Source organism: Castor canadensis, chromosome 3, assembly GCF_047511655.1.
Source record: "Castor canadensis chromosome 3, mCasCan1.hap1v2, whole genome shotgun sequence".
In the NCBI taxonomy this organism is placed as follows: Eukaryota; Metazoa; Chordata; class Mammalia; order Rodentia; family Castoridae; genus Castor; species Castor canadensis.
Genome location: NC_133388.1, coordinates 91946001 through 91971215, shown reverse-complemented (window position 1 = coordinate 91971215; position 25215 = coordinate 91946001). Strand labels below are relative to the sequence as shown.

At 35.6% G+C, this 25215-nt stretch overlaps 2 protein-coding genes, 1 non-coding gene and 1 pseudogene across 3 annotated transcripts; all 4 read right to left on the bottom strand.

The window, feature by feature from the left end:
• Positions 1–8983: 8983 nt before the first annotated feature.
• LOC109681037 (olfactory receptor 4S2-like) lies at positions 8984–9922 on the bottom strand. The gene has a single exon (XM_020155625.1). It carries the CDS (start codon positions 9920–9922, stop codon positions 8984–8986), a length of 939 nt encoding a protein of 312 aa, XP_020011214.1.
• Positions 9923–19104: 9182 nt separating this feature from the next.
• Positions 19105–19268, bottom strand: LOC141421921 (U1 spliceosomal RNA). Its single transcript, XR_012446610.1, has one exon. It is a non-coding gene; the product is annotated as a U1 spliceosomal RNA (small nuclear RNA).
• Positions 19269–19549: 281 nt separating this feature from the next.
• Positions 19550–20586, bottom strand: LOC109681036 (olfactory receptor 4Q3). Its single transcript, XM_020155624.2, is given in 2 exon segments — positions 19550–19581; positions 19584–20586. Coding segments are annotated over 2 exon segments (939 nt in total). The 5' UTR covers positions 20491–20586.
• A 3176-nt stretch (positions 20587–23762) lies between these two features.
• LOC109681035 (high mobility group protein B3 pseudogene) lies at positions 23763–24580 on the bottom strand (annotated as a pseudogene).
• Between the last annotated feature and the right edge of the window lie 635 nt (positions 24581–25215).

Genomic DNA, 25215 nt, shown 5'->3' with positions numbered 1-25215 from the left:
GACTTAAATGTAAGTCCTGAAAGTATGAAACGCCCACAAGAAAATATAGGAAAAATGCTCAGGATATTGAAGTGTGTGAGGATATTTTGGGCATGACTCCAAATGCAGAAGAAACAAAAGCAAAAAATAGCAAATAGGATTATATCGCACTAAAAACCTTCTGCACAGTAAAGAAAGAATCAACAGAATGGAAGAAAATATTTTCAAACCATAAATCTGACAAGGTATTAACATTCAGAATTCAAAAATATTCAACATCAAAAAATAATCCAATGAGCTGAACATGTGTGACAAGCAGTAGAGCACCTACCTAACACATGTGAAGTCCTGTGTTCGAACCCAAGTACCACCAAAAATAAATAACATATAAATAAATAAATAAATAATAAATGAAATAATCCAATTAAAATGATCAATAGATTTTCTTTCTCTAAAGAAGATATACAAATTGCCAACATACATATGAAAAAATTCTCAAAATTAGTTACCACCAGGGAAATGCAAATCAGAAGCGGAATGACATATATCACTGCAGTTAGATTGGCTATTATCAAAAAGAACAAAATACTAGGATATGGAGGAAAGGGGAACTTTCACATTCTATTACTGAGAATGCAAATTGCTACAAGCCACCATGGAAAAGTATGGAGATTCCTTTAAAAGCTAAAATTAAAACTGCCAAATGATCCCAAAACCTCTTAGTGGGCATATAACGAATGGAAATGAAATCATTATGTTAAAGAGCTATCTTCACATGGTTAGTGAAGGTGCATTCACAATCACCAAGAAAGAGAAACAAACTTAAGTATCCATCAAATGATTAATGGAAAGAAAATGTAACACATTTGTACATGGAAACAATGCTAGGAATCTCTCTGCATAGCTATCCTTATCTCATCTAGCAAAAATGCATTGCCTTTCTTATTATTGCTTATACTTTCTTTTCAACAAAATTAGAGATAAGGCCAGAACAGATTCTGCCTGGAAGTGAGGGAGGGCGGGGGGAGAGAGTGGGGGGGGTAGGGGGGATAAATGACCCAAACAATGTATGCACATGTGAATAAACTAAAAAAGAAAATGTGGTGTATGTATAATGGAATAATCTTCATCCATAAAAAAAGATGAAGACTTGTCATTTGCAACAAATGGATGAGCTGAGAGGACAAAATGTTAAGTGAATTATGTCTGGCACAGAAAAACAAACACTGCATGCTCTTACTCATATGTAGAACTAAAGTTGTAGAAGAGTTTCATACCCCAGTGGAACCACCAAAAATAAATTTTTAAAGTAAAATAGTTAGGACTGGAACATAGCATGAGGTAACATACTTCCTGATCTCAAACTCAATTTCGAAGTTGTAATATCAAAACAAATGTATCTAGTCAGGTACCAGTGGCTCACACCTATAATTTCTAGCTACTCAGGAAACAAGAGATCAGGAGGATTATGATTCAAAGCCAGCCCTCAGCCAATATTTCATGAGACCCTATCTCGAAAAAATCCATTACAAAACATGGCTGGTGGAGTAGCTCAAGGTGTAGGCCCTGGGTTCAAACCCCAGTACCACAAATAAATAAATAATAAATAAACAAAGGTAACTGGCAGAAAAACAGGTATGTACACCAATGCAACAGAAGAGACAACCCAAAAATAAACCTACATGTATACAGTCAACTAATTTTCCACAAAGGCAATGAAAACACAGAATGTGAAAATGGTTGACCTCAATAAATGGCATTGGGAAAGCTGAATATCCTCATGCAAAAACAATAAAATTAGATTTTTCTATTACAACAGTCACAAAATACAATTCAAAGTGAATTAGCAACATCATAGGAAACTGAACCCATAAAACTTCTAGGAGAAAACCAAGGGAAAAATTCTTTGATTTTGGTCTCGGGTTGATTCCTTTTTAATAAAAGAGAAACCTATAAAGTTGGAGAAAATAATTACAAGCTATATATCAATAAGAAATCGATACACAAAATATAAAAGTAATGAATAACTCAATAGCAAAAAGCTTAATTTTAAAAGTGTGGTACTAAAACACAAATAAATAGATTTTAAAATAGAACAGAATTTAAAACCCAAAAATAGACCTAAATATATATAGAAATCCCTTATCCCATAAAGATGGTATTGCATCCTGCTCAGGTGTCAAAATTGTTATTTTAAGAATATGTTGAACTCATCCTAGATTTACCATCAGTTATGAATTGCTACGTGTTGACAATGGTGGTTTAACATGTTGAAGGAGAATCTGTGTGCTTTAAGATATTTTTTCTGTTCCTGTATTTGAATAGTATTTTTAAATGCTCTTAACTAATTTAAATATGTTCTTCAAAAGTGAATGTTATCATTTAAAGACATATTTGGAAAATCCAGGTCTAGCTTGAAAAATACGCCACACTTCATGGTCATATTTTGAAGATATGGGGGTGGGGGGTGTCAGTGCCAAAGTGGCCATGGGGAGTGTTTCTTTCCCAGTTTCCAAGTGTTCCAGAAAGCCCATCCTCCCAAAGAGTATGAGCTAAGAATGTACAAATCAACAAATACAAATAACAGCAAATATGTAAAGCCATGTCTGTCTTAATTCACAGTAAGCAAAGAAATGCACATCTAAGCATAACTGAACAGGGAAACAAAATAATGCATAATGATTAATGATTGACAAATGCTATACAGAAAAACTTTCAGTTACTACCACAGTTGAATTTGAAACTATGTACCTATATGTGTGGTCATACCCTTTGTCAAAGAAATTTGCATTAGAGAAATTTATATCCTAAAGAATCATATTAGATGTACAATTCAGACTTGAAATTTTGCAGAGTGGTGATACTTGTGAGATACACACAATTGATACATAGTAAACAACCTAAACCTATGAATGATTTGAATGATAAACTAATTTAAGGAAATCTGTACATGTATTGAACATAATTCTGCAAAATATTTAGTGACATGGAATATTTGCTAGTGATTTATTTATTCATTTAAAATTAACTTAACTTATATTTTTCAAATCTATGATGAAAGAGTGTTATTTTTTTAATTAGTGGAATCTACATATGAGAAAATACAATATAAAAGGGTAATTATGTGGAATCTAAAATATTTAAACTGAGAGCAAAATGGGGCTTGTTGGGGTAGAGCAGAAGAACTGGGAGAGGAGAATGAGGAAATGTTGGTCAAAGGTACTGAAGTTTCACTTGTGTACAATGAAATATCTCTGGAGATCTAATGTTCAACATAATGACAAGAGTTAACAATATTGTACACTTGAAATTTGCTGAAAGTAGATCTTAATTGTTCTCACCACACACACAGATGCATAGAGAGAGGGAGAGAGAGGAAGATACTCATGTGAAGTTATGAATATGTTAATTAGCTTGAATGTGGTGATCATTTCACAATGCATAAATATACCAAAACATCAGGTTTATTAAAGAAATGATCAGTTTATGTCATAATAGCTCTGCAGGTGTTGGTAATCATTAATAATGAGGGCAATGTTCTCAATTCTCAATTTACAAAAGACAAGAGGCATCCTCCTTCTGATAAAAGATAAAACCAAAATTTCTATCAACTATAATCCATAATACTATTATAGGCTTTATTTCCTTATTTTTATTGTGATTAGCATTAGCACTAGAAAAACAATCCAGGCTGCAACTTTTTCCCAAATATTTTTAAATATTCTGTTTTTGTGTGAGGGGGCAAAACTGGAGGTTAAACCCAGGGCCTCATGCATGCTACACATAAACTCTATCACTGAGTCATGCCCCTGCCCTTTTGTTTTTATTTTGTTTTTGAGACAGGGTCTCACTAACTTCTTCCAAGCTGAACTCTAACTCAAGATCCACCTGCCTTTCCTTCCTTAGTAGGTGGGATTATAAGTGTACCATCACGCTTCGCTAAAAATTCTTGAATAGACTATCAAAGTCCAAATTTTAACAATATCCTAACCGTAAAAACTCTCAAATATATTTTTTCATTTTATGTGGTATTTTTTATATGTTCATTTCTTCTATTTGTTTTTTATTATTTTATTAGCATACATTAATAATACAAGTAGATTTCATAGTGATGATTATATACATGCATGTAGTATACTTTGAACAAGTTCACTCCCTCTATTATATTGTTAATCACCTGTACTTCTCCACCTTTTTAAAACAATGGTGGGTTTCATGATGCTATCTTCATTACCTTTATATATATATATATATATATACATATAATATATAATATTATTCTATTTTCTAATAGGATAATATTCTAATTTCATAAATTCTACTTAGCTCATAAAAATTATTCAATGTTAAGCATTCAATAATAATGTTTCAGAATTAGTCTTGTTATATACAAAATATAACTGTTTTCTTATATATGATTTACCATGCATTACGAATAACATGTGAATTTTAACATTAATTGATAAAGATTAAACCATTTTTTAAAATCAGTTTGCACACTAAAACATAAATAATTCATATATGTCAAATATGCTTTGATAAAGCTAGGACGTAAAGAAAGCAAACAACTTGCCCTTCCACTGAGGGTCACTGCTTGTCTTGATCAGCTGTCATGAATCTCTCTTCACATCTCTGCGTCTACCCCTCCCCCAGTCACTTCAGACTTACTTGGTATTACTACTGTGCTGTGTCTATCCCAGCTATGATACCGGCCCATTTGGGCTCTATACTTAACAACGTTACAGACAGTCTCTTTGTAAAAGCTTTCTCAAATTTCTATTCTGAGTGTTTCATAAGATTCTTCAGCATACCAGAGAATATATATATACTTTCCCACTTTCCCTACTCTGATTGCTGCAGCCTTCCATCCTTGGGCCCTGCACACTTCTGCCTTCATCCATTTCTGTGCCTGTCATGCGTAAGAAACAGCAGTCATCTTGAAAGTGCCTTTGGCCTCACCCTGAGGTCTATATGTTGATTTCTTGATCCAGTCTCTTCCTCTTTCTTTTGTGGGACAGTGTCCCATACATTGAAAGATTACTTATGAGGTAAACCGTAGAAATCTTTGCATGACTTAAAATGCATTACTCTGTCTTCCTACCTGATGGCTGGTTTTATCTCCTGCCAAATAATGGTAGACTGAAAGTAATGACGAGGCACTTTTCCACAGTACTCTATGGTCCCATTATAATATGGAGCCTACTGTTATGCTCTTTAGATTTTTGTCTATTTATTTGTAGACTTTTCTTAATAATTTTATAATTTTTCCAATCTCTAGGGTAATAAAATTTCTTGATGTTATCTGATATTTTTATGTCATTTTAATCTTTTATATCCATGGCCTTCAAACTTCCTGTTCTAAAAGATCTATTTTCTTTTTTTCCCTTTAATCCTTCCCTTGTTTTTTCTCTGTTCCCCTGGAACAAAGGTGAATATTTAGCCTCCTAACTTGATTCTTTATGTGTCTGGTGATTTTTTTCTTATTTTCAATTTATTTAATTTTTGTTCTATTTTCCTGGGGATTTCTTTACTGCTATAATTTCTGAGTGCTGTCTTACTTCTGTCAACCTTCTGTTGGTCAATTTTATTTATTTAGTTTCCAAAAACATTTTTCTCTGTCTGTCCAAAACATCACATAATAATGAAAATATTTTCTCTCATTAATGCCTTTTGTTAAGTTTATTTTTCTGTCTGTGTCACCACTGATTTCACCACACTCCTTTTGGCCTTCATAAGATTTTCTTTTTTTTGTTCAAATGTCTTATACATATTAAAAAATGAGGCGTTGAAATTTTGATCTTTGAAGATTTGAATCAATAAGGCACACATAGTCCTTCATAGGTTTCTGATCAAGGTTTTACCAGAGAGGTGCCATTCCATTTGTGATCTCTAAAGGTAGAAAGTGACTTTTCTCCAGTGTCATTTAGTTTTGTTTGGAGGGGGAGGGTTGTTTGTTTGTTTGCTTGTTTCAGTGCTGGGGATTGAACCCAGTGTCTCACAGCACTAAACACGTGTTCTTCCACTGAGCTACCCCCCCAGCCCATGATTCTGTTTTTTAACCAACGATGGCACTATCTTGCTTATGAGTTATATGCCTGTTAGCGATTGGGAGTGACCTCAAAAGAGAGGACAGGAGAGTGAACTATTCTTTTATCCTCATCTCTCTTACTAGCCCTGAGTCTCACCATCCTCCTTACCTCGTTTCCTGGCATCCAGAGTAATTCAGAAGGGCCAGAAGGGGAATCTGTCCACTGGGAAAGACTCTGCTGCCTTAGTACATGGCCTCTGGAGCCTGCCAAATCAGTTATCATATGTCTTCTCTCTTTCAGATGTCTGTGAGCATCTAATGTCTTATTTTCTTTGTTCTTATTGTTCTAAACATTTTTTCCTTTGCCATTGTTGTTCTACTCAAATATTAAGAGAGAAAAAGAAACATAATGGAGTTTGACATTTTAAGTCTAATTTCAGTGTGTTTATTCTTCATCTTAAAAATCAGGTGTTAAAGTATGATATATTTGATACATCATAAGAACTTTTGTAAATGCCACAACATGCCCCCACCCAGCAAAACAATAAAAAAAAAAGAACACAACACCAAATGTTGGAAAAAAAGTGGGTAAAACAAACCGTTATACACTGTTGATGTAATATAAGTTAGTACAACCACTATGGAAAACAGTATGGAAGCTACTCAAAAAAGTAAAAATAGAACTGCCATATGATCCAGCAATACCTCTCCTAGGAATATACCCGAAGAAATGTAAATCAAGATAAAAAAAATCAGGTGTTATGTAAAGAACAGGATGAACCTTACTGCAAACAAAAATAATATGTCAAATAACTAGAAGGAATTACAATAAAATATTAATGGTGATCATATGCAGAAAGGTCATAAAGAAATCATTTCAATAAAACGTTCAGGCATTAACATCATATAGTCCATATCCAGGGGCAAAGGAGAGATTGGAAAATGCAATATTCTCACTGGATTACCATAAATAAGGTTTCTTTTGCTAAGGAAATTGTACAAGGCACAATTATGCCAGGGTGATAACCCGCAAACTCTGACAAGTACCCACTGTGCAGCACACTCTACACAATACAGACAGCACAGAACAGGAATAACGTGCATTATTTATGTCCTTAATAAGTTGTGGAGATGAGTATCTTAAACTAGCAAAAACTCTGTGTTTTTCTTATTATCTCTTATGTTTTCTCTTCAACAAAATTGTAGAAGATGGAAGTAGAGCAGGTTTTCCAGAAGCTGGGGTGGGGGAGGTGGCACAAACAATGTACACACAAGTGAGTAAATGTACAACCAGTAAAATAAAAAGGAGAAAAGAAAAAAAATCATTAAAAACAAAACCAAGAGAAAGTGTATCTGATGACACAGTTATACACAGGATTGTTTAAGGAATATAGAAAATAAATATGGAATTCTTTTTTATTTTTAATTATTATTATTGTTGTCCTAGGGGTACATTGCGACATTACAAAAGTTGTTACAATAGATCAGTTGAATTCATCTCCTCTATCATGCTCCTTTATCCCCTCTATCCCCATTCCTGGAACACTTTCAAAAGGTTTCAGTTTTCCATTTTCACATGTGAGTACTATTTCCACCACAGTCATCCCTTCTCTATACCCCCTCCCTCACTGGTGCTGACCCCCAAACAAGACCTGCTTTACCTCTCTATCCTCCATTTTTGAAAAAAAGACATTTTTGTTTGTTTAAGATATCTATTCAGAGAGTTTCATGGTGATATTTTCATGTATATATGTATTATATCCTGAATTGGTTCATCCCTCCATTTTTACCTTAGTCCCCTTCTTATAGTAATTTCAACAGGTAAAATTCTATATTCATTCTTGTATAGATAGGAAGTACTCCACCATATTCACCTTCTTCATCACATAATTCTTGAAAAATAAGAGTCATGAGATAAAATCTAATGCAATTCCTCAGAATTAAAATACCTTTTCCAAAATATTAAGAATACCCAGTTACTCTCCATGCTCACTAAGTAAACACAGAAACAAAATGTACTTATTTCATTTTGTTCTTTCTGAGAATTGAAAAGAGTTTTAACTAAAAATTTATAATACATCTCCTTAACTTATTTCAATAGTTCAAATGTCAATTCATTTTGTTTGCTTTAATTAATCATCTAATCTGTATATTGGGAAAAATAAAAGTAAGTTTGCTTTAGTAAAAGTAGTATCACAGTATTGAAGTTGGAGAGTATTCAAATTCTCTCAGAGAATCTGTAAAATATTCCCCTCCTCTTAAAATATGTAAAATACCTCTTCATATACAGAAACAATCTTTTGGACAGTTTGTCAATTTATACCAATCTCCTTCGTTGTGTGAAATATATAATTCTTGTCTGCATTTGTTATATTGCATTATAACTATCTTTTTACAAATCTGTTTTCCCAACTAGATTCTGTAATATTTGGGGGAAGAAACTAAGGAAGAAGGAAATACAAAGGGAAGAACAAAAAGGAAGGAGGGAGGAGGAGAGAAAGGAAACAAGAATAGAGCACTTGGGAAGTTAAACTTCCTTTTTTAGGAGAAATGATCTGATTTCTTGGGAATATCTCTCTCTTGTAACACCACCCTAAATCATTGAGTCATAACTGAATAGAGTTTGATGTGAACAGAAGTGATCCAAAGCAGGTCAACAAGATACTGAGTAGGAGTGTTGACTATTCCACTCTAGAAGAAAATAAACCTTACCAGCATGAAAACATGTAAGTTTAGCTCACTGAAAATAAACTCAAATAATTCTCTGTTAAAAAGTTCAAGACAGTGCTGGTGGTGTGGCTTAAGTGGTTGACCAATGCCTAGCAAGCACAAGGCCCTGAATTCAAACTCCAGTAACACCAAAAAAAAAAAAAAAAAAAACAGTTCAAAAAAGTTAAAAGACTGTTCTTTAAAATTGGTGATAATTAGGGACATTAAAGGTGTCAAGTAATTCTCTGACTTTGCAATTCTGACAAACTATCTCCTCTGCTTTTCCTTGGAGGAGAACTTGCGATTCCATAGTCGCTTCATGGCATTTTTTACATCCTCATTCCTCAGAGTATAGATGAGTGGGTTTAGCATAGGGGTTATGGCGGTATAAAACACAGACACAGCCTTATCCAGTGGGAAAGTAGTGGATGGGCGGAGATAAATAAAGATGCAAGGGACAAAGAAGAAAGCTACCACAGTCAGATGAGATCCACAGGTAGCAAGAGCTTTGCTCCGGCTCTCAGCAGAGTGTTTCCGAAGACTAAATAGAATGACTGTGTAGGATGCCAGAAGAATGAGGAAACACCCCAGGGAGGTGAGACCACTGTTGGCAACCACCAACATATTTACCAGGGTGGTATCAGCACAAGCAAGTTTTAGGACTGGGTGGACATCACAAAAGTAGTGATCTATAACCTTAGCATTGCAGAAGGGCAGTTGAAAGGTCAGGAGGGTCTGGACAAAGCTATGACCCAGGGCCCCCAGCCAGGACAGTGATGCCAACACGGTGCAAGCATTGGCACTCATGATGGTAGTATAACGGAGTGGGTGGCAGATGGCGGCATAACGGTCAAAGGCCATTACAGTCAAAACAAAAATCTCAGCACAACCAAAAAAGTGGAAGGTAAACATCTGGATTATACATCCCCAGTAGGAAATAGTCTTTTTCTCAGAAACAAAGTCTGCAATCATCTTGGGTGCTGTGGCTGAGGAATAGGCAGTGTCCACAAAGGACAAGTTACTTAGAAAGAAATACATGGGTGTGTGGAGCTGGCAATCAGACAATACTGTAAGCAAAATGAGTGAATTTCCCACTACGATGATGGCGTAGAAGAGGAAGAATAAGGTAAAGAACATTAATTGCACTCCAGGATCTTGGGAAAGTCCCAGGAATATGAACTCAGTGACATTGTTGGCCACTTCCATGGGATCAGGCAGGATTGGTACAGTAGCTCTAGTTCTCTAAAAAAAATAAGCACATATTGTCATTATTGTAAGACTAGGACAATCTAATAGGAACAGTTACATGAAAGCATCTAAGGGATGCTGAATATGGTAAAGAAAATTCTTCATATTTTTCAGCATGATTTATGCATATTTTTCTCAATTTTTATGTTATTGACTCACATTTGATTTTTTGTTATACCTACTCTTATAGTTTCTTTCTCTGAAACAAAAACCTAGAGAATCTGAAGTTTTATTAGAATTGGATTGAACTTATTTTTCTTAATCACATCTCTCTCTCTCCCAATCTCTCTCTCTTCTCTTTTCTTTTCCCTCCTCTGCCTGACTCCTTCTCTTCATCCTTTCCCTCCTCATAAGAAATTCTCTTTAGAAATTTAAAACCTTTATTTATTAAATGGATAAATCAATTTTTGAAGCTGTAGAAAAAATAAGAACTCACGATCTGAGATCAGATAGCTAAAACTCTAGGTGTATCTTTAAATATAATATTCTAAAAACCACCAATAAAACATAACATTCTATTTAATCAAAAGAGAAAGTCTCAGTTCCAGTTTTTTGAATCAGATTAAAAGTCCAATACAATTAACAATTAAGCCATTTTTAATGTTTGAGAACAACAGTATCCTAGAATAACACAGAGTAGCCTCCTGCTTACAAACAATTTATGCTTATGAATCAGCTTTGGTGGAGGTGAATCCTAAACTTTGACCTACATGTTAAAATTCCTTCACTTGCCCATTAAGAAAATATGACAAGTAGTTAACCTGTATGGAGAAATATTTCTTCCTACATTGAACTAAGAAGCAGAAAAGTTTAAAAATGATTGAAGTCTGTCTTATTCCCTACCTCTCTGCTTCTAAAAAGACCCAGATAAGTCTCCATCCTTGTAGTCATAAGTAAGAATTAGGAATAAAATTTTCCATACAGGTAATGCTATAGTTGGCACTTTAAAAATAAAAATCTATACCATTTTATAATCTGTATTAGAGGGTGCTTAAGGCATGAGGGGGAAAGTGTTGGATAAGAATAATCAAGGAGCAATTCTTAAAGAAGATGATTTGTGAGACAAGACTTAAGAAGATCCTGAAAATGAAAATGACCTTTTCTGAAATACTGAAAATTACTAGCTATTCTCCATCTACTAGCACCACCTAAAAGCTGAGTAGCATCAGTTTGAGTCCTTCCCACACTGGGTAACTTTGGGTAAATCTATTATCTTCTCTGAATCTGTTCTCTCATCTATAAAAGATGGATGATGAAATTATTTTTTAAGAATGAAAAGTGTGCCATGGGGTGGGTACAAAAGAGTGCATAAGACAGGAGATGTTCCTGGGTTCACAAATAGTATAGCCAAATGTAAAATGTTATAAATCATCATAACATTTTCTATGCATAATGCAAACAAGTTTGATATAATCCAGTGCCAACTCCATGTGGAAGTGTTAGGAGATGAGGGTGCAAAGAAAAACATGCCAAGTCATGAAGGGTCTTGATAGTTAAACCAAAGAGTTAGAAATAAAATCACTCTTACAGCAGAAAGTCAGCTAGAATGGAAAGTGATGGACAGAAGTTGTTAAAAAAAAAAAAGGATGTGTGGAACCCTTCTTCCCCAGGTTTAAATTCCATCTCTTGCATTTGCTAACAGAATAACTTTAGAAAAGTTACTTAATTTCCCTTTGCTTCACATATCACATAAAGTATTATAAGAATTAAATATATATTACATATAAAACACTTATGTACATGACATATTTTGAGTGAATATATAACTATCATTATTCATCCTAGCTACTGAAGAACATTCTGACCAGAAAGAGAGTAGAAGCCTGGGTAAGAGTAATCTTGAAAACACTACCCTAATTCTCATTTGTCCATGTTTGCCAAAATCTTTGAAACTGTATCTACTTCTGACACCTATTCTGTCAAACACATTTCTTTGAATGTAGCAATAGAAGAGTACAGAGAACTCTTTAAGAGTTCAAGCAAGGATACACAAAGATGATTGGGCGGCTGTTCTCTTCTTCCTGAGTGGCAGCATCACAGCTTTCTCTAGGATACACCCTTTCACAGAAGCAACTAAAATTAGTCAAAGTGTAGGAGCCAAGATCTTCATTAGAAGATAGAGATCTGAAGATAGAACAGCTGGGTTAGACTTGCAGCTCTGGCTCTTACAAGCTATGCAATACTAACACAATGTTCCCAATATTTTTTCACCCCTGAGTTGTTCCATGTGAAATAATGCCACCCACAGTGAGCACCAAATTAAACAATGGACATAAAAGCACTAACTGATCTATAAATCTTTTAGTAATGGCATTTCAGGAACATTAGTATCAGACATCCAGACTATATGGACCACGGCCTCTATGGAACTAATCATTTACATGGGACTGCTCAGGTACCTTAATCAAACTCAGACTCTAGAACAAAGCCAAAAAATATGTACTAGTTATAATAGGGTCTACTCCCTTTAACTCCATGAGCCCACTTAAATTACTTCAAATAGAATAATGAGCAAGAACACAATTTCTGAAATCCTCTGTGAAAGATATGGTCTTAGTTCCCCTTGCAAATGATTTACAAAGAGCAGAAATCAAACATTCTGGATTTCTTCCCAAGCAGCAAGCACCATCTCACAGAAGTTAACAGTGTCCATGACTTCAGTATTCCTCCCAGAGAAATTAGGATACGTGCCTGTTTTCAAGTCTCTGGTCACTTGATATAATTTTGTTATCTACAAATTCTAATCTGTTTCTCTAATAGACCACAATTGATTAAACAATTTACTAATTGTGGAACTGAAAGGTAAGGAACATTAATAGTCTGAACAAGTAAAATCCCTAAAAAAAATCTGCAAATGAGTTAGTATAACACAATATAGAAAGTATCATTGATTTGATCGTCTATATAACACCAATGTGAATTTATCTTTCACTGAATGAATATCTGTTGAGCACCTTCCCTATGTATTGTAATGTGAATATAAAAGACAAATAAACCAAATTCCTGATGTAAAGTCATTCATTTTAGAGTACCATTTTTAAATGACCTCACCAAGTCCTCTTAGACTAGACCATGCAAGTCCTATAAAAAGGGGATCTTAGAGATCACTTGATTTTATTCCACTCTTTTAACTGTTGGTAAAATAAATGAAGCAAAGAGGGGAAAGTGAATTACCCAGTTTCACTTTCAGGACTAAATTACAATTACAATAATATTGATATACCCTTTTAAACTACAATATAAACTATTCCTTAAATTATTTAATGGAATTCCTAGAACAGATATTGAAAAATAAATGGAGATGCAAACATTCTTTTTCATCCTTGAAATTATGTTCAATGAAAATTACTCTTGCTTCTTTTACTCAGGGTAAAGCTGACACTTCAGATGGATAACTTACTCTAGTCTTCTTGAGTGTGGTCCCTCAACTGATTTGAATGCACTGAGATCCTGGATCTATAAAACTTTCAAGACAAAAATGTGATGTATATTCTGATATTCACAGTAAAAGATCAAGAATCACAAAATGATGCTTATGATGATTCTCTGATTTTCTCCTGTGTTGTCATATTTCCTCTCCAAAGTCTCTCTCTCTCTCTCTCTCTCTCTCTCTCTCTCTCTCTCTCTCTCTTCCTCCCTCTCTCTCTCTTTCTCTCTATCCTCTCTCTTTCTCATTTATAGCCATGCCATTGCTTCTGATAAATTTATAAGAGCTTCTTTCTGTGTTCCTGGCTACCCTGAGGAAAAATCTCTCAGCAATTTTTATGCATCATTAAAACCCTGGGGAATTACTGGGCATGTGATCTGGTGGCAACTGGAGACTATTGTTAGGCAGAGAAACTCAAGTGTAACCTGCACCAAATAATGCCTTATAAAACTTTATTGAAGGCTTCTTAGCAAGTCACTAGTTAATAAGTAGTCAGGACATTTCCACAGTTTTGCATAATTCACCCAAAGTTGAGGAAAGGAAAGGGGAAGTGTGGAGCTTTGCACCACCATTGAACAACTAATCCAGCAACAACGTAGTTTATTTGCTTATAAAGTATTAACTCTTTCGCCGTTTAAAAATTGATTACAGGCACTGTGGAGACACTGCCTCAGCCCTAGAATTACGTGGATGTGTTTCTATGGGATTAAGTCAAGGGAGCTTAATAAGAGCTGGGGATTACATCTGAATTTTAATATAAAATCACAGTATGAACTTCCAGGTCAAGCCTAAAGTTCTGTATGTTTGAATGATACAATCATAGCAACGGAAAAAAATACAATCCCATAGCAATTAACCTCAGTTAGAGTAATTTTCTGAGGCAAAAGCATTAAGATGTTACCACATAAAAGTGCCTTTTGTTGTTGCTAACATTTTACTATCTGTGACTCTGGATTACCAATAAAGCAATAAACAAGAAAATACCTAAGTGTGGTAGTCTATTCTTACTGGATTACTCCATTTAAATGTCTTTTTAAGTAAAAGACAGTGTCACATACTTCAATAACTGGCATTTTCCTATTTATTAAGGAAAATTTAATGAAATTTGAATAAAAGGTAAAGTTCAATTACTAATAATCCATCAGTATTGCTTCATTAGCTGTGACAAATATAGCATAGTGAGGTAGATAAGAAGAGGGGAAATGACCTGAGGTATGTTCTGTCTGTGCTATCATTGTGACTTTTCTATAAATCTAAAACTATTATAATTTTTATTGTTTAAAAACTGGCAGAAGAAGGGGACTAAGGTAGAAAGGAAAAATATAAAAATAGAGGGGATACCAATTTGTGATATAATACATATATACAGGAAATGTCACAATGAAACACCCTACATAGCTATCTTAAACAAACAAAAATGTCATTTTATTTTTCATTTTCAAAAATGTAAAGTAGGAAGTCAAAACAGGTCCTGTTTGGGGGGGTGGTACCAGTGGGAGGAGGATGATATAAGGAAAGGGTGTAGGAGGGTGAATATGGTGAAAACATTTTGTACATATATATGTAAATGGAAAAATGAGACCTGCTGAAACTATTCCAGGAATGGGGAGCATGGGGGATACAAGAAAATGATGGAGGGGATAAATTCAACTATAACATATTATAAAAACCTTTGTAAATGTCACAATGGATACTCAGTACAACAATAATAAATAAAAAAAATCATAAAGATTAATAAACATATGTTGTTAAATAGAACATATATAAAACACTTAAAATGTGAATTTTAAGCATAGTTTTGTAGACACTTATGTCACCTAACTTGGCTGGTTTCAGTATGACTAGAGGGTCATTAGGGGTTTTGCTGTCACGTGGCAGTGATCTAGAATCAAGTTCATATTTTTGTTCTGTGATTATCTTGGATCAAGCAATTATTTTCTCAGCCTTGATTCCTGTTCAACTTATTAGAACAACTAGTAAAAATAGTAACATAATCAGTCCAATTTATTGAGTCCTGACTATATGTAGATACACTCATTAGAACTTTACAAGTGTTAACCTCATTTTCTTAGAAACTTGTGAGGTGAATACTATTATTTTCTTCATTATACAGACAAAGGGATATTGAGAAATTAAGTCATTTGCACTGTGCTAAGTGGTAGAGCTGGGCCATGATGACTTCATTCAACTAAAGAATCCACACTTAGGATCTCTCTGTTCTACTCCCTCTAATCTGCCCCAATCATCTTGTGAGGGGAGCCAATGTGAGGGGGAATAAACAGCAGAAACGACTCTGGGAATGGAAAGGAAGCAAATGGCAAAGTAATTTTGTCTTAGATAAAGGAGATGGGAAGGCATCTTTAAAAGCAAACATCTTAAGAGATGTGAGAAGCAGGCTTCTCACCCATATAAGAATGTACAGCAGTCTTTTTCCTAGATAAGGGAGACAAAAAAGCATTCTTAAAGACAAACATCTAAAGAGATTAAATATAGACCCCTTAAGGATGATAACATGACAAACTTTCCCAAGATAAACAGAAAGGGGGTCTTAACAAAATAATGAGTGGTAGTCATAAAAACTGTATAGCAGCTTTCAAGGACAAGATGAACTAACAAGGACCTCCTGGAATGTCCACTCTGATGAAGATGGGGGTCAACAAAAAAAGTTAATTAAACAGGCCAAGTATAGATGTAGCTTCAGAATAAAGTAGGGAATGCCTGAGTCAGGCCCTCTGTTATCTCTTAGATTTCAGCTATTCTACAGTTTAGCTCTTTCACTAAATCCCACGCATCAGGGTTCTTTGTTATCCTTTCAATAAACTTTGTGCTTGCTTTACTCTTAACTCCAGGTCTGACATCTTCAATCATAGACTATGCCAGGACACAATCTCTGGAACAATATTCCAGTACCAATCTGGCCTCACATATTATCTTATAGGATATACATCTCCCTCTGTTGAATATTGACAGAATCCATAGTTAGATATTTGGGTGATCTATTGATGCTTGGTTAAATACCCAAATGATAATATGTCTATCCCATTTCCAGTCACATGATATGCACACAGCAAATAGTTGCAGAATTAATTAATGTATAATAATTTAATAATTATTAGGAAATTAATGAACACTAAAAGATACAAATACCACTAGGATTTATTTATTATAGGAACATCTCAAAGGAAATGTTTCTCTCTAAATTAGGAGTAAATGTCATGATAACATATTGACTTCTCCCTAATAATATAGTCTAGTTTCTAGGGCTTTTAGAGTGAAATTTTTGGCAATATGAGGGAAGGGTTTCCTAATTTATATTGGCCCATTTGCACAATGTGGACTTGGAGCTGGGCTATAAACATGTATAACCTCAGTTACTTCCATGATGCAACTTGGAAACATAAAGTCTACATTTCTCCCTTTATTTCATGAATCAGACTTTTTTGTGTCTCTATTCAATTATTTTAGAGCCCCAGAGTTGGTAAAAAGAGATAGACATACCCCATCAGCACCAAATATCTGTGGGACCTAGGGCAAGAGTAAAAATGGATAGCATGTAGCATATGTCTAAAATCTATAAATCAAGCTAACAAAATCTAAATGTGCTATCTCCTCATGTCTTTGTAATTACTGGAAGGCTAGTTTGCAATTTAAATTGCTCAGAATCTTTGAATTTCTGCATCAAAAAAAATAAAATAACAGTGTGGACAGAGCAGATATTTGGCCCTTAGCCTCCAGGCCAACACTTCTCCTGGTTCCAAACCTTTCCACAAGAGGCCTTTCGTATATGAATGTGGACCACATAGCCCAAATGTCCAGGCTCTGCCACACACTTCACATAATGTCACTCTAACGCTGGCCTAAGGCAGTCACACACTACCATATGTTCCACTCTCAGGAGAACCAACCCAAAGAAGAGGCTCAGGCACATTCTCAAAGTGGGACAGTGATAGCTGAGCAGGGAATTCTTCTGCATCAAACAAAGAATACCAATCGTGTACAATCTGAAAAACAAGAAATTTCTTTGGTTTATTAATGAAGATAATTTTAATACAGCTAAACATTTAATCAAGAATTGGAGGATTGAAACTGAAAAAGGGAACGCAGAGCCTTTGCTTTTCTGAATATAATGTTGCCAATCTTAGCTATCAACAGGACATTTAAAATGACTTGCCAAGGCCCCAAATTTTGTGTTGAAAGATAGACATCAGAAAGTTTATTGCAGCCACAGTGGTGCAGAAAGCCTGACACTTCATGTCCTTACAATGTGCTTTGCTAACAGCGCACAGCACAACTTCCTGTCAACTCACACACTACTCTCTGGTTGACAGTTTTCTGCTCTTTCAGGATATTCATTGTAGGGAAAGGATCTTTGTGCAAATGCTAAGTACAAAGAAAAGAGGAGTGGGTCTTCTGTACTGGGGATGCTACTCCTTCCCTGAGCCATCCTACTTAGAAATATTCCAGGTAGCAACCTTTTTCCTGTTCTGTGAGTACTCCTTCCCCAGCAATGCATGGATGCTTACATGAATCCATGTATATATGGTTTCTTAAACACAAAGTTCAAGGATAAAAATGAAAATCCATTCTTTGTTCTAATATGAAGATAGCCTGTACATGACCAAGAATATTAAAGATTAGCTAGGAAGTCCTAGCTATTGTTGGAGCTTCAAATACTTTCTCACAGGTATATTTTCAGCTAAGTGGTCAGAAAAGCATCCATAGCAATTCTTTTAACAATAAAGTGAGCAAATATAAAAGTATAGCTAAAAGTTTATCACTACTATCCTATTACTTAGTGAATAGAATAAATATCCTCCAATATCCATAAAAAGTTGTAGGAAACTTTATGTCATTAAAAGATAACCTTAGATATAAATGCCCAGTGAATCCTTTTAGGGATCATCCTAGCTCTGTAGGTCCTAAATCCATACAGTAGAATTAAGCAATTAGTCTACATAATTAGGGTAAATGCTTTTTCTGAGACTAAAAAATACTAGCTTAACTGTCTAAAATTACTAGTTTTCTTGGTTGCTTACACTTCTTCTAAGTATTCTTAGACAAGTTATGTCACAGCTCTCAGTCATTGGCAAAAAAACCCTGAAGTCTAATGATATTAGCCTCAAAGCACATTTGTCACTGAGAAGTAATAACCATGAGTACCTCAAGAACAGAGAGAGTGCTTTAAACTATGACTCATTTCTTTCTCTTTTTCTTTTAATTTAGATTTCTGAGCTCTTAAATATTATGATCATATTATGCTTTTCAGCTTGCTCTCACTATAATTTGACTCAAAGAAAAATTCATTGTGAAATGGAACACGTCCTCTACTGGAGTTCCCATCACCATAGCATTCCCAGACTTCCTTTCTCTCACACATAAACTCTGCTAAGAAAATATGTTCAATCAAACAACCTGGTTGCATTTCTAAAAAGTGGCACACTGTGGAAAACATTTCCTAGGTGAACACTAAGATACAAGGAGTATAGTGCTGTTTCCAGGCTTAGCTAGCAATGAGATGAAATGAATTCACATTGCTTCAGAAGAGGCTGTGATGAAACATCAAACAGATCTTCTTATCACTAAGTACTATTGGAACAAGTCACAAAAGGAAATGTAATGTTTTCCTTCATTTGAATATAGTTAAGTAGTAAAATAATTTGAATAAATATAAATCCGTTATAGACAAAAGGATAGAGAAGTTGACTTTTTTTTTAAAGAGAGAACATGAACACAGTACCCCACTACTACAAATTATGCAGTTGAGTTTCCCACATTTGGGGAAATCACAGGGGTCAGCACATCCGGACTGCAATAGATAAACCTCACCCTGGGAAAACCACCTTCGTGATCATGGTATCTCTCCCACCAGGTAAGTATAGAGAAGTTGATACTTTAAAGCATTCTCTTAAATTCATCTTTTGTTTCATTTCTATCATTTGACAGCCAACAAATAATCTTGAGTTCTCTGCCTAATATGTACCATGCAGGAAAGCCATCTATCTCTCTCAAATATCATCAAAAGTGATCCTTTATAAATTTTATGCTGGCTTCTTTTTTATACCAAAGTTTTCAAAATGGTTCTCATGCACACACTCTTATAAGGTAAGAGTGTCCCAAGAAAGGTTATGCTTTCTAAATAACCTTTCCCTGTTTATCCTTTAACAAGGAAAAATAATTCCAAATGCTTTCTTCTTTGTTTCTTCATAGCAGTCTTCATATCAGCATTTCTGAGGGTATAGATGAGGGGATTCAACGTAGGTGTGATCACTGTGTAAAATACGGCAAATACCTTATCCACAGAGAGGCTGCAGAATGGCCTCAAGTAGATGAATACGCATGGCACAAAGATTAGACTGACCACTGTTAGGTGGGAGGCAAAGGTAGAGAATGCCTTGCCCTGGCCCTGGTGGAAGCTAGTTCTCAGAGTGATCAGGATGACAGCATAGGAGAACAGCAAGACCAAGAAGCAGATGAGAGACAGCAGACCACTGTTGGAAACCATCAGTACCTCTACCATGTAGGTGTCCATGCAGGCTAGCTTGATGACCTGTGGGGCATCACAGTAGAAGTTGTCCAGTTCATTGGGGCCACAGAAAGGCAGCTGGATGACCAGTATTACCTGTGTGATAGAGTGGATGAAACCCCCACACCAACAGGCAAACACCAGTTGAAGGCATAGCTTGTGGTTCATGACTGACAGGTAGTGCAGAGGATTACATATGGCCACGTATCTATCGTAGGCCATGACTGTCAGCAGAAACATCTCACTGGCTCCCAGAAAGTGGAGGAAGTAAATCTGGGCCAAGCATCCTGAAAAAGAGATGGTCTTGTCCTGCTGTGGGAAATCCCCTAACATCTTGGGCACAGCAACACAGCTGAGGCATAAGTCAATGAAGGAGAGATGGCTCAAGAAGTAGTACATAGGAGACTGGAGCAGGTGAGCATCAGCTCGCACTGTAATCACTATCAAGAGGTTTCCAAGGACAGTAGCAACAAAAAACAACAAAAATACTAAGAAGAGAAAAAGCTGTAGCTCCCAGGAGGATGATAGACCCAGAAGTACAAATTCTGTCACCTTAGAGTCATTTTCCTTTTTCATCAAGCCGAGTATACCAAATGATCTAGAGAAAGAATTAAATTAGAACAAGAGACTTAAGTTAGACAAAATGAAAAAATGATAAGGAAATATTTCTCACTCATTTTTGTAACCAAACCACAATGCTTAGTGTACAGAAACTCAATAACCTATCAAATTGATAACATTGAGAAAACTTTATAACCAATGAGTTGCTATGCTGTATAAAGGTTAGCAGCTATTATGTGTGTTTAAAAAACATAAATCATCTGGGAAGAATTAAAAGAAGCACATATTCTTTGTCATTATTATTAATCTCAGATCACAGAAATTGGGGACTTTATAGAGATTAGGTAAGGAGAAATAAAATACTGGCCTTTAAAGTTTAGGGAAGCATCTGCCTCAGGATGAGAAACAGTGGCTAGAAGATAGTAATCACCAAGAAAAGAGATCAAGTGTAATGACCCATATCACTGAGGCAGAAAGAAAAGCCCGCCATGATCCATTTTGAAGGAAGTGATAATAGGAGAAGTCAGAATCATGCTGCTTCTGGACTTTTCAACAACCCCAGATACATGAGGAAATAAAGGACACACTGGAACATCATTTTACATACTTTCTTCTGCTCTACACTCATAGTCAGCCCAAACATTGAGTGAGAATATCTTGGATTACAAAAAAAAATCAAGGAACACTGATATAATTCTTCCATAGAAGTAAGAGTTAATAGATGCCTCTATTAACTCAAAAAGCTGTCTGGTATTAGCTCTAGACAGAATGATATGAAGTTTGTATCTTTTTTCCTCCTAACTATCTATCATTCCATGTTGTAGTTAGTTCTCTCAAATCATTCAGAGAAAATTGATCTGATAAAATCATCTATATGAGATGTCAGAGATTTGTGCAGAAAATGCAGAAAAGCATCTGAATTTTGAAATGGAAAATCATTAATAACAAGAAATTTTCCTCCAAGATATTATTTTAAAATAAGCAGGTGTGAGAGAAAGTTGGGACTCAAACAACTTTTGGATGCCACTATCAATGTTTGTGACTGTCCTCTTCACTTTTCTCTAGAGTCCGGTGCACAGGTACATCTAGGTCTCTATTTTCATAAATGAAACACCTCACTTTCTAGAATCAGCTGGAAATTAAAACAAAAACACAGGTTAGTAAAGTATTTACTGTCATATGCATTGCTTTCAGATAATATGAAAATATCAACCAATATGGAAAGTTCCCTTTCAGTTTTAACAAAATTGGCACACTTAGTAGAGGCATCTTCCATATTTCTGAAATCTCTGATCATGGTAAGAAACTCAACTTCTTACTATTCTACAAAGAATAACAGCATTGTGCCCTTCAGCAGGAAGCAACATCCATCAGCAAAACCATCTCCCACCACAACATAATTTCCCTTTCCAAGAATGTAAATTAGCACATTACACTAATGAAGATACTTTAGTTGACATGTAAATGCCATCTGAATCTGTTGTTTTCTAATTTCTCCTGAAATACCAAGAAATGGTCACCATTAGTTGGAGATGCTATTTCCTACTGAGAAAGACAAAACCTTTTTGCTCTAAACATTTTGAACCTTGTTTGAAAATTGCATTTTAAATTGCATTTGGAGGGAAGTAAAGAGATTTGGCAAATAGCAACTGAAATAATTAAACAAATGGACATTAGGACCTATGAATAGGTCTTGAGGCAGTATTTTTCTGAATCAGTGCCTTCAAGGACCTAAGGTTAGTCCTGTCTTATCCAAACCTAGAAGTTCCCTTCCAAGATTTTGCCTACCCTAGAATCCCTTCATGTTGTCAGAATTTGATTTTCTGTGAATCTAAGTATAAAACTTAGAACTAAACTGTGAATGATTTCTCAAATTTAAAATTATGAATGCCAGATTACATAGAGAAAAAGACAACAGCAGTGCTACCAAAGCATCAGAGGTAAAAAGGTGAGTAGGAAGGTGAATAGAGTTTGAATAAACATGTCTGAAGAACTTACATCATCGCTGATTAAGAGCTATGTACTTTCAAGAAACAAACAATATTCTTGCCATTTATCACATCAGGGTAGGAAGTGAACAACTGAACAATCCTCAGATACTGTCACAGCAGCCCCACCTATGCCCTCACTGCTTCCTTATAAGCCAAGCCCTGGTTGAGGACAGGCTGTGTAGAACAGAAAGATCTGTCCCTAGAGCTCTGGGGCTGTATTTAAGGTTTTTATTGCTCTTACAACACTGCTCAGCCTAATGAGCCTTGGGATTCCCTAGGCTGCTGTTGTTTGAGATTCCTGCATCTCAGTTTTTGCTGGGAAGCTGACCTGGAACCCGGCAGGCTCTGAAACAGTCAGGCCTGGTGCATAGTACACCCCATTCTTCCTATTTACTTTGGATTGATTAATTTGGGACTTCATCTGCTATTTTCCATATCTCAGTCTGTACCTGAGTAAAATGTTCCCACCTGGTTCTACTTTAGGAATGCTCTCTAGATTGGCAAAAGCTGAAAGACCAATAATACTAATCTGTCCCTGAAACCTATAGAAAAAATACATCCTTCATATCCAACAGCTGAGTCTTTTTTTTCAATGTAACACTTTATTTAACTTTGAAAACGTTTCGGCATTCTAAACCTACAAAAAACAACAGAAAGTTGCAAATTGTGTTTAAGTACAGGTTCTTGAACTTTTCATTGATACAGTGGCTCTTTGCTGAAAATGAAGAGTTTCATAGTTTAAAGTCTACTACACTTAACTAAAAGAGAAATTCAAATTTCTTATGCCAGCTGACTCCTCCCCATTTTTCCACAGCTGAGAATGCTATGGCACTATATGCAAAAATGAGACAAACTGAACCTGAATGGATGCCCACTGCAGTGTCAACAGGTCCATTCTCAAGTGCACACCCTAAGCTACAGCCCCTCCAAAAGTATCTTCCTCCACAGCCTCAACGCCAAATAAGAAACATTCATAGTCCGTCTCAATTGTTTTATTCTTTTTACAAATTATAGATGTGTACTGTTGGTAACTCAGGATTTCTAGCCAATAGCTAACACCACTTTACGATTTGAAAACAAAATGCCAGAAACATTTTCAATTGCCTTGTCACACCACCAGCAAAGTGCACAGAGTGAAGAGAACATGGGAGTGCCTTTTCACTGTAAAAACATTTTAAAACTTTGGTACTATTTCAGGGTGCTCCAGACACCCATGGCCACTTTATATAAACCACTAACAATTTCTAGAGCTTTGATAGACTACAATTGGATCATGATCAAATTATATAATTAAACTTAATGAGGGCGATAGACACAGATATTCACAAGGAGACAGAGAAACAGGTTTTTTAATTCATCCTTTTCCTCCTCCCCCTCCTCTTCTCATCTTCCTCTTCTCCCTGTTTCCTGGCAACTTCAGTTGGACCCTTTGTGCCATAAAACTTTCCTTTAGACTTATACTCTGCAGCATCTTTCTCATACTTCCCCTATAGCTTTGCTGCCGTAGTGATGCACAGCTGCTTCTCACTGTCGCATAAGTTATTCCACTTCTCCCATAGAGATGCCTGGGTTTGTGGGTTTGATCATGGGTGGAATTCTGAACAGAACATGAAGAATTCACATGGTAGTCTTTGAGGGGCATTCAGGTCCTTTTCCTTCTTGCCTCCCTTAGTTGGTCCATAATCCTCCATTTCTTAATCATGGCATACTGGTTTTTCTCCCAGCACTGGAGTTTGAACTAAGGGCCTCACACTTGCTAGGCAGATGCTCTTACCACTTGAGCCACTTTGTCAGCCCTTTTTCATGATGGGTTTTTTCAAGATAGGGTCTCAGTGATCCTCCTAATCTCTGTCTCCCAAGTAGCCACAATTAAAGGCATGAATCTCTGGCACCTGGTTCATAGCATACTTTTTCTGCTTTTGCCATTTCATATATTTTAGATTTCTCTTTCCCAGACACTCTCTTCCACCTCCCAAAGGATTTCTTGGAAAATTCTGCAAAATTGTTGGGGACTTTGGCTTTTTCTTCTTATACTCTCTGCACATCTCCTCAAAGGAAGCATAAGAAGAAATCTTGTCCTTTGATTTTTTGGCATCACCTTTGGCCATCCTGACTGTATTATTTGCTAATCTGGTCAGTACAGACCATGACCATGACATGTGGCTCAAGGTGCCCCTGCCCTTCACTAACTTTGGCCTCAAACTGCAAACCTCCCAATCTCTGCCTCCTGAAGAGCTATGATTATACATGGACACCTGGTCTAGTAATTAAATGTTTTTATAAACTGTTGACAATGTTTATTTTTAAATGCCATTAAAATATTCTGAAACAGATGATGAATACATGTAAAAACTGTAGTTAGCTTAATAATGACAGAATAACAAAGCCAGTGAAAGAGAGACTATAAATCGTGATTTTTAAATAATCAGAACTTAGAAAGAACACTGAAATAAAATTTCTAAATTAGATATTATCCAGTTAATGTCTTAAAGGGCAATACAACCCCAACATTTAGGATTATTGTTTCTACCATACATAACAGGAAATCTATAAAATTTAGCTGATTCATATGTCCCTTAATTAAACATAATTGTAAACTGACTGAAGACTTCATAAACAGTAACTTAAACACAATTGCATGTTTTAGAGACTCAGTTGGCCTGTAAGTAGGCTTGTGAGTACTGAATGTGGCATCAAAATGTCACATGATCACTCCTTTGCCTTCTTACTGGTTCTAGAAATTTTTCTT